Raw genomic sequence first — 16,540 nt, 5'->3', positions numbered from 1 at the left:
AGGTTTGGATATTCTCAGCCACTTTCAAATCTTCTGTGAAGGCGAAATGACAAACATTTTGTCTTTATTTGCCCGTCATGGTCAACTGACAACCGATCCTAGCTCTGTTAGAACGGCGAAAGGTTCATTTCATGTTCCTATTTTGTTTTCCGATGGCCGTTGTAGCTCATAAGCATCTTGACCAAGGATGATGCCAACTTTCATCAAGCTTAAGTTTTTGTTGGGTAGAACACTCAAGTGATTGAAGCTTTAATTCAGCTTGTTGTTTTTGTAGTTTTTATTTTCCCTGGAGATTGACAGGTTGCAAACGCTTCAATTGAATGCTCCTTTGTTGAATGTAGTTCCTTTAAATTGAGAGGAACCCTTTCTGTCTTCAGATCCTTTGTTCCGTGTATGCCAGCTATTTTAAGCGTCACATCGGTGCCTTGGGTTCGTTATTTCTCTTGCACACTTTGATCAATGAATGAAACTGTTGATCCACTATAGAAGAAAACATATGTGTTCAACCTGTTGCCACCACTCTGTATTGAGACATGAACTTTGATTGTTGCTGCGCTTAAGTTGACCGCGTGATTGCCCTCGTCCATTTGGTTTTTTGAGTGTAGCAATCGGTTGTGCTTCTTGATGCATCGATTGATGCCCCACGCATTGACTTTTCAACCCTTACTTGCATGTCCTTTGCCTAGGCATCCGTAACATAAGCGTTGCTTCCTCAATGATGCGTACCGATCATTCACACTCATGTTCCTGAATAGTGAACAGTTCCAAATTTTATGAGTGCCATCAGCTAGCGGACAGTGATCTTTTGCATTTGCTTCATTTCATATTAACTCGAACTAGCCCTGAAGTTCGATGTTTTTTAGAACCATCTGTCTCTATTTGTGCCTCTACGCTCTTCTACGTCTTATTCTCTTCGCTCTCCCTTGAAAACTGCAGACTCTTTATACACGAATGTCATCCTAGGTAGCCACTTTTGAACATAATCAGATCAGGCCAATCTTCATCTTTATGATTAACGTAGAACCACCACTTCTCTTTGACAACTTGAGGTAGTTTATCCACCGCCATATACAGTGTCGAGCTTGACTGCAGATCACCAATCTGCTTGTAGTCTTTGAGCACATCGTTCGAAATCATAACTGAGAAACTGATCAAACCTAATGAGTTGTGAGGTTTCAACTGACTTGCTTTGCGAAGACTCTCCAGTTGTGCATCAATGATCACATGAGGCCTTCCAAACTTCCTCTCCAGAATGCTCCATGCAGCACCCTTGAACTGTCCAAAATAGCCCATTCCAGATACTGCTATGTAGCCCAGAGATTACTGTAGAAATGAACATACTAGACCAATCCACCCACTCGAGAGGGTTTCCGTCGAAGTTATTCAACTTCAGCTTTGGTAGGTTACTTCTACCTGAATCACCAGTGTTGTATTGTAGACAAGCTTTGGGGAAATTTCTCGGTCTTCAGCACTTCAGGAAAGGTCTTGTGAACTGAGATATTGAGAGAAGCGACTACACCTGTTCACTTCAGGGCTTGCTTCGAAGCGAGCTGTTTATCGATCTGGTGTTAGAAGTTGGTCGATCCTTGTGGCCCAGTCAGAGATATCTCTGAGGTCCAGTTAAAAGGTGATTTGTCTCGAGCACTAGTTGATTGGGAACCGACATCATCATTCTCTAATGCTGTTTTCTTCACTTTGCGCTCTAGCTCACGCTCTCCCTCCAGTTGTTGATGCTTGGTTTCCAGTTCCGTCATTTGCATTTTCAACCCTAGTTTCCTTCGCTCAAACCGTGTTTTAGTTGCATTTTGGTTTCAATTTCAATATCGACTTTCTTCATCCGTTCTTCACGCCTTTGCCTTGCTGAAGATGTTTCCGAAACATTCTCAGTCTCCTGGCCGCTTGCTGTTGCTCCATTCTGCACTCTTTGTGCAACTGGGTTGTCTGTTGGGTAGATATTGTTAGTCTCGCTGTCGTTAACTGCTTGGGTTGCGTTGCTTTGCTGTGTTATCTTTGCTGGCTGCGTGCCTTTCCTTATATATTCAAGCCGATGATAGTCCAAACATGCTTTGCTTTGCTTTGCTTCTTTCAGATGTTCTTCAACGAAATGTGCATGGTAGGGCTCAAGCTTGTTTTGACGCTAGAGTTGCTTAGGTTTTTTTCCTCTTGAAGCTGAACAGTCTGTTGGTGGATGACCTTTAATTAGTTGGGTGGATCTGAATCTTCGAAAATTTTGTAGCCAAGCCTGCGTTTAGTGTTAACTTCTTCCACTAGCTCTTGAAGTTTCTTGTGGGATCTGTGAGCTGTTGATTGAAACTCTTCTCTGCTGGTTGTGCTTGAATTGCCTGGTTGCTGTTTGCTTTTGCTTTGCTGATTTCCTTTGAGCAGGGTTTGCACTTCAATTTCTTTATTGAATTGCACTCACTGGCCTGTTGCTGTTGATTTATTTGATTCTCCTTGGAGGTGCCTTCGGCACTCTCTCCATTAGATTGGACAGCCGATTGGACATTCCACTGTCCTGGTCGGCGAACCAAACGGATGTTCTGCTATCAAAAACAAAGAAAATATTTCACTGCCCGCGGTTCAGCGGTTTCAAATCTGTTCGGATTTTTTGCTTTTGCAATTAGCTTTTGTGAAATGTATTATCCGCTATACTGCAGCCTACCATCGCATTTCTTCTTGCTAAAATCAGTCTCAATAACAAATTGCTCATGTATAGCAAATTTTTCTCTCAGAAAAACAAAATATTTCAAATTGAAGCAATCAATTTTTAGTTGAGTTTTTGTTAATAACTCAGATTATAAACCGAATTGAGAAAATATAATTCAAAAATTAATTCCGAAAAATTGTAGCCCTATAAATTGGCTATAGTCATGCAAAGTTTTAGCTTTCTATTTCAAGGATTATAGACAAATTCACACTTAATATATTATAGACAAATTCGCAATAACTGAACAACAATATTAATTTTCTTATTTTAATGTTAGCAAGTCTCTCTATTGGTTTCAAGAACAACAATTTTGAACCAGAGTAGGCTTTGTTAAAACCATTATGAGGAACTGACTATGTGCTGTGCAAAAAGTTTTTCTTATGAACTTTGTCCCTCAGGAAGAAAGTTTTGAGAATATCAAAATTAATTCTCTTTTCCAAGTCAAAGTTAGGTTATACCGTACAATCGCTAATATGATCAATAGAAACAAGACACGATAACAAATAACTTACCAAACAAGAAAGTGTGCTTCAATACACACTTTGTGTCACTTTAATAAGACAAAATTAACGAGTTTCAACTGATTTTTGGTGGTTTTTTAAGCTCCTTTTATGCTGCTAGTCACGTGGGTTTACATGTTAAATTGAACAGCTGATTGGTTGTAGATCACTATGTCGTAAGATTCTCCGAATGCACTGAGTTTGGGGTTCGTGATAACTTATACGGTGCCCCGCATACTCTGAAATGGTAAGAAAATCGTGAAATTCATCTTATCTGGCATACCAAATTGGGTATCTTTTACTCACGTTTGAGCTCAATTGGTCTGATTGTGAACACTTGAATACGTAGCAATGATAGCGTAGTTCGAGTTTGAGTTTCAGTTTAACTTCATGTATGACAATTGCGTACTAATAATAGTTACTAAAAATAAATGTTGAACAGAATGAACAAATCCGTATGGCTTCGATAGAATATAGCATTAGTTTTCGCTTGTCATGCTATTTTAGCTTTAATGCATGAAATAGCCTTGAAGCGTTATTCAAAATGGTTGTTGAATTAATAAGCTCAGCCGCCACATATATTGTCAAAGAAAGTTTCGTAAATAATCAATCTCCTGTGTTCATAAAATAGGCTGCTTTGCAATAAAAATGCTCGCTAACATTTAATTGGAAGGGTGCACTCAGAGATTTTGTTATTAAATTAACGGCCTCAATATTCACGATTTATTCCACTTTTGTTCGAATCATTGAGGAAATACTCTGAAATGAGCAGAATTTCTCAAAGCAAAAGAAGTTGATTAGCAGCTTTCGACTAACAGAGACTTTCATCTTGAACTTAAATTTTCCATGAAATGCATTGAAGTTCTTAATAGGGAATTTTTTCCAAATTGATCTTGTGGCAAAAGAAGAATTCTTATTAAAACGGTATCCTCTTTGTTTTTGTAAAACACAGACACAAGTTTGTATTTGCACTAGGTTTTGCGAACCCCGAATCTTTCTTTCAAGGCATCGCTTTTTTGTAGTTTGTTAAAAACTTCGAGACAACATCATTTGAGTTTTGAGTAGTTTTGAGCTTGTGCAAACTTTCCTTTTCGTTTTTCGTTGTTTGGTGTGTGTGTGTGTGTGCGCGGGGGGGGGGGTAGGAACAATATCTCTTGCTTCTTCATGATCGATGAGCGTGGATGTGCTGGAAATACTTGCTTAAGATTTTCCAAGTAATTCGCAAAAACTGGTTATAAATCGTCATTGTTTGCAACGACGTTTCAATTTCTTCCCTTCAATGAATTTTTTGCGTCATCTGTCTGATTTTTATTCAGGAAAGGTTATAACAATTTAGCAATACACACTGGCTAACAAAACAGCTGGGTCAAATCAAAATCCTGTAATGGTTAACAAAAATGGGCTAATGAAATATTCAGAAGTAGCCAGATGATTTTCTCCTGTGGAAAAATTAGATTGCTTAGTTACAACATATTGTACACTGAAGCTCAGAGTTAACTAATAAATATTCAAAAACAATTAAATATTTCCTGCGCTGTCCAAAAATTTATTCATATCCCCACAAAATTCTTCTTTTCTCTTTACGTAATAATAAAATGGATATACCGGAAATTTGTTGAATTTTGTATTAGCAGTTAGCTTTGAATTAGAACCTGAGCAATTTTTCCTGCGATTGATGTTTTGACTGATTTACGCGCACCCTGCGAAAGAAAATGCTACAAGTTTTCATCGCTTTGTTGCTCTGCATTCAACCCGGTAATGTAAATTAATCTATAGGCGAGCCTGAATTTTGTATTCATCAAGATAGAATTACGTTCTTCTTTTCAGTGCATACTTCTATCTAATTGGTAAATTATGCTATTATGCTGAAATATTGTACCCCAAACCCCCCCCCCCCCCATCGAAAGAGCTTTGATATGCTATTTCAGCAGTCGACCGAAGAGATCTGTTAATTGTTACGTACTGATATCTTTTTAGGTTGCTAAAAAGTCTAAAAAGTGTTCTTTTCCGTAGTACAATTTTGAAGTGGTACAAGCTTGGGTTGACCTTTTGCTTTCAAACCATACCTGTCATGTAAGAAAACTTATGCTTACAATTACCAAATAAATTAATGTTTCCGCATTCATGAAGGAATGGTTTTGCAGCATGATTCAATATAACCCTCTCTTATTTTTGTTTAGTTTTGTCCTTTGTACCTGCGTGCAGTGACTCTGGGGACTCATGCACCGCGGATGCGGACTGTTCCGCGGGTGACAGTCACCTCAAGTGCCTGGCAGTTGGACCCCCGGACGACCCTGGACCCTCGAACTGTCTCTGTGAACCCGGCTGGTACGGGAACCCTCAGGACGGGTGCTTAGGTAAGTGGACAAGACAATATAATTATTAATAATAAATTAACTTTAAGCACGAAAATCAATAATCAAACTTAATTCATGTAATAAAAGTTGGCGCCGTTCAGAGCTGATGCTAGAAGGCAATATGTCTTTTAAGCGCCAATTCAACAAACCTCATAACTGCTATCAAAACAGGTTGATTACAGACAAGTGTGTAAAAACCGATTAACTATTTAGACTGCCAAGTGTAAAAAGTGACATGATCATGGTTCTGAATCAGTAATGAAATAAGACTTGCTGGATTTAGACTTGTCCACTACTGAAATTGACTTGGCGTTAGGTCCGGGAACGCTGTTTGGGACAGTAATACTTTTGTGTTTCAGAGTACAACTACAAAGCACCCATCTTCGGCATGTACATGGGCTGTTATCCAGTGCAGAAGACTGGCAGGACATTCACGCGTGCTGGGGGAGACTACAGAGACTATCTGCTGAACACATACTCCTGCAGAGAGACCTGCTCCAACCAGGAGACCGCCTACGCAGCTCTCCAAGAGGGGGACATCTGCTTCTGTGCCGATGATATAAGTTAGCCTAAATTCTTTTTGGTTTGTGCCCCCCCCCTCCCCAACTTAGTGGGTGCATATTATTTGAACCCTCAGACGCACGTGCCATATCTTTACATAATGATTGACTATTCAATGACAACTGCTCTGAGACGGGGGGGGGGGGGGGGGGTCCATAACGTACTGGGGGGCACAAACGGAAAAGATCCAAAAATTGACACAACTTGCTACTACAAGATATTATTTTACAATTTGCTATGTTTTTCTGTCTTATATTTAGTCTTTCTTGTTTATATCACCTGATATCGTGCTTCGATGCCAATTATTACCTTATATATATGCTCATAAAGCGGACTTTAGTGTGATTTTGCTCAAACAATTTTAACTGTTCTTTTGTCCATTTTCGGTTACTTTGAATCATGAAAGGCATTGGAAGTATTATTGATGTTTGATATTTACTAGCTGCCCTGGGAAATCCACTTGCACGGGTTAACGACAGTGTGAATTGCAATAGCAACTGCACCGAGAGAGATCCGGACAGCACCAACTGTGGGGGTTTCCACGATGACGAAGACGGAGTTGTCACCAGGAGCTTGTAAGTTATTTTCTAATTTCTCTTCCTTATATGTCAAAAATTCAGCAGTTGGAGAAAGTAATACAGGGAGATCAATGATATAGAAACACACTTTCGTAACTGAAGATGATAATTTAAACAATCTGCATTGGAGGAGCTTAGGACTCTCCCTCCCTATGTAAAATTAAAATGGGACCCCCGTAATTAAATCAAATTTACTTGATTATTTTTTCCTCGTGACTTCTTTTTGTTCCGACGCCACTTGTGGGGGGAGAAACTATATAATCAAATGGGTTTCTTTTGTTCAGATAATTTTGGCCGATTGATATATTCATCGTAGAGAAATGTGAATGGTATCGTTAAAAAGCTAGTCCAGCGTAGAAATTGAAATTAAATTTTTTTTCTAATTTCACTTTTTTCGAGGAGTTATCGAGGATTGAAGCTTTGGGTGAACACGGGATATTTGGCATGATTGTTCACTTCGTGTATTTTTTTTTCAAATTAGAATATTTTACTGTAGAATATTAATTCAAAATTACAATTCAGGACATGAAATGAAACAATTTTGAGTTGCTTATACACGAAAAGCGATAAAAAGAATAGTTCTTGTCTCATAGGGAAGTTTACTTTCAAAAAAATTTGAATTCTATTTCAGAGCTTTTTTTTACAAAAACTTTTCATCTTTTTTTTGTTTTCCTGTGTCACCTAGCAACTAGTCACTTTTCATATCTAGGTTCCGTTAATGACAAACCTGATTTAAAGTTAAATGAAGCCCAATGAACAAAAGAAATGTTTTCAAGTACTTGCTCGTGTTTTTTTAATTTTCTTTTAGAAGTTTTATTAAATTTTTGGTGTCCTAAGCCATTGTATTCTTGATTAAAAGCGCAATTGGTTTTGAAATAAGCATTAAATGGACCTATCTAGAGCTTTCAGTGGACAGCTAATGGCTGTTGAGCCTTTGAAAAATGATTTTTCGAGTATTTTTTTAACATTAATTGATCATAAATTTGTTTTCGTGAATTGTAAGTCAGTCTTAGTAGACAGTGCCTCCTTCCTTTTTAATGCAAAAATTGTTTTGTGACTTCCATACGACAAATTTCAAAAAATTTTAAAAAAATTTGGTTATTTTCTCATTATTGGATTATTGGTTCCTCTTGAAATCTTATCTCATTATCCTGTTATTGATATCTCCCATTGGCTTCGACATTTTCTTCCCGCCTTTTCCTACTGAATTTTTGGTTTTTGCCTATATTTGTTGTTGTTTCTATAGTCATTATACTTATTGTGACGTCTTATTGATTACCTATGCAAGGCAAATGTCCTTGTTCTCAAATCGAAGCATACGCTCTAATTGAGTGTATTTAGTTATTTTTGTTGAGAAGTATTGAATTTAATGGCTGGTAAGACTTTAAAAATAAAATAGTTTTTCAAAAAATTTTTTGAAAATTAATCAATCTTAAACTTTTATTCGTAAACTGCAAGTCAGTCGCAGTATTGATCGGACCCTTTTTTTAATCCAACCAAAAATCAATCTATATAGCGGTTTTATCTTCTAACTATTGGTGTTTTGACTTCGATGCACGAGTTTTCATATTTTTGTTTTTAGTTTTGTTATATTTTTTGGTAATTTTGTTTCCTTTTGAAGTCTTATGACATTATCCTAATGCATTTTTTCAAACAATTCGTGGTTTTAATGTATTTGTTCATGTTTGTTGATTTTTTGGAGTCCCATTGCTGTTAAAAATTTATTTTAAAGTGGAAAAGCTCCTACCGAAAATATAATTTGTTAATATTTGCGACACATTTCTCGCCCATTGAATTAAAACTTGACCGGTCTCAATGCTTGTATACGAGGATTGAATGGATAAAGGATGTTGCCCGAAGCAGTCAGTTTATTGCGGATAGTCTTAAAAATTATGATATCATACACTTTTTAAGATTTTTAAGGATTTTTCAATTCTTTCAGTATTTTGTTCATTTCATCATTTTGCAACTTAATCTCATCATTAAGAGGTCCCATACAAATCCTTGTATTTTTAAAATTAACATTTTTTCTGATATTATGACCTAAATGATGTTTTATTTGTTGGCCAAGACGTAATTTTTTATCAGTTATGTGAGTGTTGTGTTTTTGTTTCTTTTTCTTTTCCTTTAGCACATTCGCGTAATAACAGATCCCAATGATTTTCAAATTTGACCTGATTGAACTTATTTATTCATTCAGTATAACGTTAGCTGAATTAGTACAAATCGAAATTTAAAAAAAACACATAATTTTCAGATAATAGATAATGGTTTTAATGGCTTCAATATTTGTGTTTTCGCAATGTTTGTAATTTTTTGTTTGTAGTTTTTTGAGCTTTTAAGCATCTTTAGTCCATTCCTATGGCTTAGTATAACCAGAGACAGTTGCTGTTGGTTTGGTTATGACTTTTTAGTAAATTTAATATTATTCCGTTAAAAGCTAACAATTTTTACATGCTCTGGAATTTTTTGGTTTCTTTCCTCTTTGTGTCGACGTGTTACCTAGTCTCATTAATTCCATCTGATGTGTCGTTAGGAAAAATAAATTTGTGTAGTTAGGATTTTGTCTGATTGTAATTTGACGTTGTTACTAGGTGCCTTTAAATAAAGATATTGAGTTGCCGTGAAATTTTGTTTTGGTTGCTTTTTGTTGTTGTTGATTTTTTCACGTAGACTTTTTAATGGCAGATCTTGTTGTAATGGGGCATGACATTATTTAATTCAATTATCAGCTCGGTTGTGTAACGATTTTGTGAAACTCAAACATCTCTTTTTCATTATCTCTTTGTCAAAAATGTAAGTCAAAGGACAGTTAAGTAAAAAATGTAGTTGAGTGCGGGTCGGAACATCATGTGTGAACGCGCATAAACGAGCCTCCTTGTTTCTATCTAATTTCAAAGCACCCCACGGGCAAATGAATTATAATTGTTTCTAAACCCATTTTTTCAAAATTACATTTTGGTGTTTAGTGATGTGACTGTTAAATTCATAGGAAATTCTGAAGCCAGCAACTAATTTTTTGAGAAGGCAACAAAGTTTTAAACAATTTCGAAACAGTTTTCAACGCAGAGATTCGAGTAAATTTTCACCGTTTTGTAGATTCCGTGTCAAAATGAATTAGCATCATGCTAGGTCATTTAAGAGTTCTACCGAATTCTATAGGTGTTGTTTTGCAATAATCTTTCATTTTTTGTTGGACTATACAAGAAATATCATGCCGTTGCTATCTTGCAGGCAATTTTTTCGCAGTTTATTAAAATTAGAAGACATTCCTAATGGAAAAATTTTGGAAAGAAATTTTTGTTGTGTAGCTCGAGTATCTTTACTACTCAGCGGGGAGTGCCAAGTGCGTGGTTTGTGAACTTGACGAAGCACCACAGAGCTATGGTTCCAGCGATGGCTCGACTGGACTACGTTGCTCCCGGAGGATTCTGTAAAGCCATGGTGAGTTGGAAGCACACAAAATGACCTTCAAATCACTCAATCGCTTTTCGTTCGTTTCAACTATAATCATTGACAATCATTATAATCAATGCGTGCACGTGCATGGTCCAGTTGACGACAGCAATAAAACTAAAATGGCGATTCTTTTTGGTTTTCAGGTAGCAAATATACCGCTAATTAATTTGCGCAATCACAAATCCGTTCATCTGTAATATTCTTCCAAAAACATAAAAGAAAATGCAATGAAATGTTATCGGAAATTATGCCTTTAAGCGTGGATACCATTCGAAAAACGTGTTCACCTGTTTCCCTTCTTGGTATTTTTGGATTGTGTTCAGATGTACTACCAATTTGACTTTGGCACTGGGGCTGGCTTCACCTTCCCCCATCCCCACAACTGGCTGGAATGGACATATGCAGTGCCTGGCACCTATATCCTCACCGGACAAGCTGACGGACGATACGTACGTATACTCATGCGACGATCCAGTTCTGTTCATTTTCTTCATTGGGGACAATTTATGAAATAAGTCGGTTTTGTTTCACGCTCCATTTGGCAAAAAAGTTTTTCGGCTTTTAGAATGAATTAAGATCTGTAGGGAATGTCAATTATTGATATTTTTTGGATTACCCCGACCAACAATCTTCCCCCCAACTCCCTTGCCATTGGCGCTCTTTTTCAGCAAAAACCACAGTTTTAATGTGCGGGTGTCTTAAAACAAAACACTTTTCAAATTTTAGTACCAATTACACTATAATTTTTAGTTTTAGTTATAGAAAGGCGCAGTTATGGTCTGTTTCGCACCTTTGCTTTAATTCCAATTGCTGATTAATTGACTGAAATCAACGAAGAGCCTTTGAAAAATTCTGAATTCTTTTTAGAAGACAGTAAAAAGCCATTAAATCGTACCTAAACTGAGATGAGCCTCTACCTTGTTCAATGTGTCAGTAATAAAAAAGCTGAGAATTGTGAAAATTGCAGTCAATAAAACTGCTAATTTTCACCGCAATTGTCACTTATCTTCACCGCTTTCACCGAACTGAACGCTAAAATAGGTCGGAGCTTTGCAGGGAAAAATACTTGTTTTCACCACACTTCACAGGAATTACACCAATTACATTATTTTGTAGACCCGAGTTGAAATATGCCAATAAGGTTGGCTGTATAACGCGTAAATTTTCCCCATGCAGACATGTGTAAGTCTATGATATAACATGTTAAACCTCTGCAGCCTCCGCTGGATGCGACCAAATTGACAGTGACAGAGTCAGTCAGGAAGGAAGGGGTGGTTGCGAGGTGTGAGGAGTACTACCGCTTCGGAATGAAGTCCAACTGCAGCGTGTCCAACATCCTCGGCACTGGACTCAAGGCCGACATCTACTGGAGCGACCGGGATAGGAGAGAATTCGAATATTCTAGAATTGAAGGTTTGTAGCTTGAAGGCTGTTAAAATATTTGACCTGTACCATCTTGATATCTAGATGAATAAGTAAAAATTCAAATTCCAATAAGAATGATGCACAAAATAATTGCAATTCCTTTTTTAAAAGTAAGATTGGATTTTGATACAGAAAGAAGCAAAAATGACAAGAATTCCAGAAAAAAATTTAATGGTGTTTTACACGAATAGCTTAATAATAATAATAATAATAAATTGTTTTCAAGTAAGTTGGCATTGCTGTACAAACTAGGCCGCACAGAACCGCCACTTACTTGATAGGTCATCAAAAGGTCCGATGGTCCTCGTCAAGTGATGCCAGTAGCAGTACTAAGAAACTTTAAAAGACAGATTGTCAGATGCTAAAGATGCTAAGGATTTGAAATGATCGGCTCAATATATTAACGAAACTATTTGTTGGTTATTGCTAATGTAATTGTCTCTAAAACTATACTGATAACGTTTCAATTCTTTTTTACTCAAGATTTGTACTTCTGAAATGAAATTGGGGTTAAATTTTAATATAACATTTAACAATTTTCTTATTCTTACTCCTAGTCGTTTAGGGCTGAGTCCACTAACCGCGTTTGTACTTTTTAACTGACGGGATGATGTTCTTTTTAACTCAACTGACTCTATTTCTTTCTTTGTTATAAGAAATTTTAGACTATTTATTTCGCATTCTGATCTAAGTATCTCTGTTAGTTTTTTAAACAGTTCAAAAATGTGCAAATCTTTGATCGAATGCATTTTATACTTTTCTCGATTTTGCAGTGTTGATTCCGTTTTTCTCTTTTTAAAAATGGTTCTGGCAATTTGTTTTACTTTTGCTTCTAGAGGCTGAAGTGTTGTCTTGCTACTGGTTCCGTAGACTAAAACACTATAATTTAGTATTGGTTGTACGTAAACTTTATATGCTACAAGAAGCTGTGCAGTTGTTAAAATTGATCTCAATTTATAAAACAATCCAGAAAATTTGGTTAGTTTCGCACATAATTCGAGGATATGCCGATTAAAATTAAGTTTTTCGTCAATATGTACTCCTAAGTATTTTAAAGACGTTTTTTGACAGATCGCATCATTCTGCAAAATTATCTCTTTTTGAGAAGATTTTCTGATTGCGTTCAAATTCACAAGATGCGTTTTTTCTAAATTGAGTGTCAGTTTGTTTTGCAAAAAATAGTCGGCTACAGATTCTAATGACTTCTCAAATTTTTCTTTACTTGAATACACATTTTGCTTCAAAACAGCGTCATCAGCAAACAAAATTGCAGTTGAGTCACCGCAGAACTCCTGAATATCATTTATATAAACTAGAAAGAGCAGTGGTCCTAGCACCGAGCCCTGCGGCACTCCATATTCTATTGGTAAGAATTCCGACCTAAACTCAACCGATTTGACACATTGTTGTCTGTCACTCAGATAAGATTTCAGTAATTTATGTACAGGTCCTCTCATTCCTATGTTTTCTAGCTTTTCAAGGAGCAAATTTTGTTCAACTGTATCAAATGCTTTCTTCAGATCTATGCAGACAGCCTTCACTTCTTTAAATCCATTTTCCCAGTCTTCTCTGATTCCCTCGAGGAAATTAACTAATGCATCAGTAGTCCCTCTTTTTTGTCGGAACCCAAATTGATTTTTATTAAGCAAATCGTATTTCTCGAGGAATGCGGTCATTCGATCACAGAGTAATTTTTCTAGTATTTTTCCAATCGTTGGTAATAAACTAATTGGCCTGTAGTTCTGAGCTTCGTAAGCATTCCCGCACTTATGTATAGGAATTACTACTGCTTTTTTTAAACATTTTGGGAAAGTTCCTTTTTCGAAACACTTATTGACTAGAAACGTCAATGTAGGAACTATAGCATATTCTATTTTTTTAAGTATAAAGTTGTTGAGACCGTCACAATCAGTGCTATATTTTTTTGTCAATTTTTTAATGACTAGTGATATTTCGGCTTCATTTGCTGAGGTCAAAAACATGCTGTTTAAAGTTCTTTTTTGTCTTCCGTTGTTTCCAGGATCAATTAATTTATTCGATAAAATTTTTCCGATAGTTGTGAAGTAAACGTTGAAACCTTCAACCTGTTTCTCTGACAACTCTTCTTGTTCTTTTCGCGTATTTCCACTCAATGTTCTCATTGTATTAAAAAAGCTACTGGAATTCTTTTGTGCGTTTCTGTGCAACATTTTCTGATAATAGATTCTTTTGTTTTCTTTTATTTTTTTTCTCAGCTTATTCCTGATTTTATTGAACTTCTCCTTGTTTTTATTATTTTTGTGTCTCAAGAACGTCTGGAATAAGCTCTGTTTTTTTTGCTGCTAAATTTTTTATACTGTTGTCAATCCAATTTGGTTGCTGAGAAGGTTTTGATTTTTTCAATGGAATGTAATTGTCAACTTCCTCGATGATAGCCTCTTGAAACTTTTCAAAAGCAAGATCACAATCCAAAGCAAAAAAGTGCGACATAAGTCTGCCTAATTTGTCTCTTTTTTTTAAAAACCATTTTTTCTAAAATTAGGTGGTTTTCAAGAGCCGTCCAATCCCTGTAAACTTTGTTTTTCAGTGGTACAGTCTTTTCCACGTAGTCAGAGAACACGATTTGGACAGTATAGTGATCCGTTACAGCTGACTTGATGATTTCAATTTCTACTGTCTTCGAGCAGTAAACTACGTCAATATTAGTTCTCGACTTTGCGCTTTCTCTAGTATACCCAACGGTAGACATATTCCTTAAGTTGTAAGAACTAAAAATGTCTTTTAATTTTGTAAGCTTGATGTTATTGCTACTATGGTCAATGTTAAAATCCCCGCAAACAATGTGTAACTGTTCCGGTTCCGGAGTTAGTTCTTCAAAAAACATCTGCAAAGTTTCCGATATTTCATTTATACTTGTATTTGGTTTGATATAGATCACTGTTAATAAAAAACTTTTGCCATTTTTTGTGTTGATTTTCACAGTTAAAATTTGAATACTGGTACAGCCAAACTTTTTAATAATTGTTTGTTGTAAATCCAATCTTACAAAGATCCCAACCCCTCCTCCTTTAGAGGTATTTCGGTTGCTTGTAGCAATCTCCTGGTAGCCATCAAGGTTAATGCACTTTGTGTTAGATTGGTCCTTGAGCCACGTTTCCGTCAAACATATTGCTAAAGGTTGACTCTCCTGTTGTTTTATCAACACTTCAAACTCGTTCAAATTTTTGTAGATCGATCTGATGTTTTGCAAGATTATTTTGTTTGCACTCATTTTGAAAATTTTTTTTCCCTTGAACACATTACCAATTTTTAATTTTCTATCAGAGTTTCAAATGCATTTTTGTCAAACCTAAAAAAGAGAGAAATCTAAAACTTGTAAGTTTGGACAAAAGATAGAGTAAAAAGAAAAAAGAAGAAAAAAATCAATATGAATGTATGTATGTGAATAAATGAAATATGTGAATCAATATGAATGTATGTTGAAATAAAAGATACAAACACTAACGAAATTCGGGTCGAGCGAAAATCATATGAAAGTTGCACCAGAGAATCTGCTGCTGGCACTTTAGTTGCACTGAAAAGTTCCCTATCATGCCATGCCTCTGATCCATGATTGGCACCAAAGTCAGATCAAAAGTCATTCTGGTCCGGCACGGTCTGAGGAGAGACCAAAGACTGGACATAGTCTGATTAGAGATGGCTTGGGTCTGGCAAAATAATCTGGTTCTTATTTCTACTATTCCTATTATGATCACATATAAATTTTTAGGTCCCCTGTTAGAAAGATATTTGATTTCCCACGTTAGAATCGTAAGTGATACTACGACACTTCACAAGATATTTCCCGGTACCATCAACAAAGAACTAAAATGGTATCTCGATATATTGACTAGAATAATATATGGAGAAATTCTATATTTTATTACAGCCTAAGGATTGCTTTTAATTGCTCTCAAACAAAGTTTTGTAGCAATTATATTAGTTCTGCGGTCTTTTTTAAAGCCGATTTGTTGTTTGACCGATTTTTCAATAGATGCTTTTAATTCGTCTTCGAAAACGGGATAAACAGGTAAAGCCCGGAGGTCATTAAGTTCTTTACAGCCTTATGGCTCACTGGTCTCTAAGTATGCAATTCACCGAAACAGTCTAAGTAAAATAAATTTATGATGCAAAGGGCGTATCTTAGAGTTTGACCCTCAGCATTCTATAACCCCAAACCCCGTTAACCTATCCACTTCACTTCCTCCATCTCATCCGACCCATAAAACCGCAGCACACTTACCCGCACCCACATCTCTCCATTCATGCTCAGCTCAACCCCCTCAGTTAAGCTAAATCTGGCATCCTTAAGCTGCAGTTATCTACTGAGGAACTCAACCGCTCGCTAATAGTTTTAAAGCGATTCACCCAATTTTATTCGAGTATATTTAACCGAATCTGAGGAACCCCAGTTTTCATTTCATCTGTGCTACCTATGTTCTTTGGATTTCCTAAACTTTCTTTACTTTACACGAAGAAAACATTTGAAAAAATGGGCCAATTTGGCATTGATTTTCGTTTTTATCTGACATGCACAATTCACTTGGCTTATTAAATTCAACACTGAACATCCGAAGAAGAAATGAAGAAACAAATCTCATTTAGGAAACAATTAAACTTCTTCAAAAACTGGGAAACACGTTTTTGACATTAGAAATGCCACGAAAACAAATACAAAGTTTTTTAATTTGAAAATAATTTGAAAGCGGCCAAGAGTCTTCTAAAAATAACGGCACTATTTTAGCGCAACAATTAGCAGCCCTTTAAGCGAAATAAGAAAGGATTACTTTTCCCGTTTAGTTACAATTGTTTATTGCAACAGTTTCTTAAAGTTCAGAGCTTCTATTGGAAACAAAACCTAGCCTCTTTCTCTATTGTCCTGATTGACGGCGAAAAGATTGTTTGATGCGCAAAGTTATCGAAACTTTACGGAAT

At 36.2% G+C, this 16,540-nt stretch overlaps 1 protein-coding gene across 1 annotated transcript in view; it reads left to right on the top strand.

The window, feature by feature from the left end:
- The first annotated feature begins 4,726 nt into the window (after positions 1-4,726).
- LOC142342678 (uncharacterized) overlaps positions 4,727-16,540 on the top strand; it is a 221,277-nt gene continuing 209,463 nt past the window's right edge. The window contains exons 1-7 of the mRNA XM_075394163.1: positions 4,727-4,962; positions 5,388-5,564; positions 5,924-6,127; positions 6,568-6,700; positions 10,015-10,147; positions 10,486-10,611; positions 11,380-11,575. Of these exons, the coding sequence (XP_075250278.1) occupies positions 4,920-4,962; positions 5,388-5,564; positions 5,924-6,127; positions 6,568-6,700; positions 10,015-10,147; positions 10,486-10,611; positions 11,380-11,575 (1,012 nt within the window). The 5' untranslated portion in view covers positions 4,727-4,919. The remainder of the gene's footprint in view (positions 4,963-5,387; positions 5,565-5,923; positions 6,128-6,567; positions 6,701-10,014; positions 10,148-10,485; positions 10,612-11,379; positions 11,576-16,540) is intronic.

The sequence above is a fragment of the Convolutriloba macropyga genome, chromosome 7 (genome assembly GCF_964194025.1).
Source record: "Convolutriloba macropyga chromosome 7, txConMacr16.3, whole genome shotgun sequence".
NCBI classification, from domain to species: domain Eukaryota; kingdom Metazoa; phylum Xenacoelomorpha; order Acoela; family Convolutidae; genus Convolutriloba; species Convolutriloba macropyga.
Note: the sequence above shows the minus strand (reverse complement) of the source record. Positions and strands in the feature narration are given on the sequence as shown.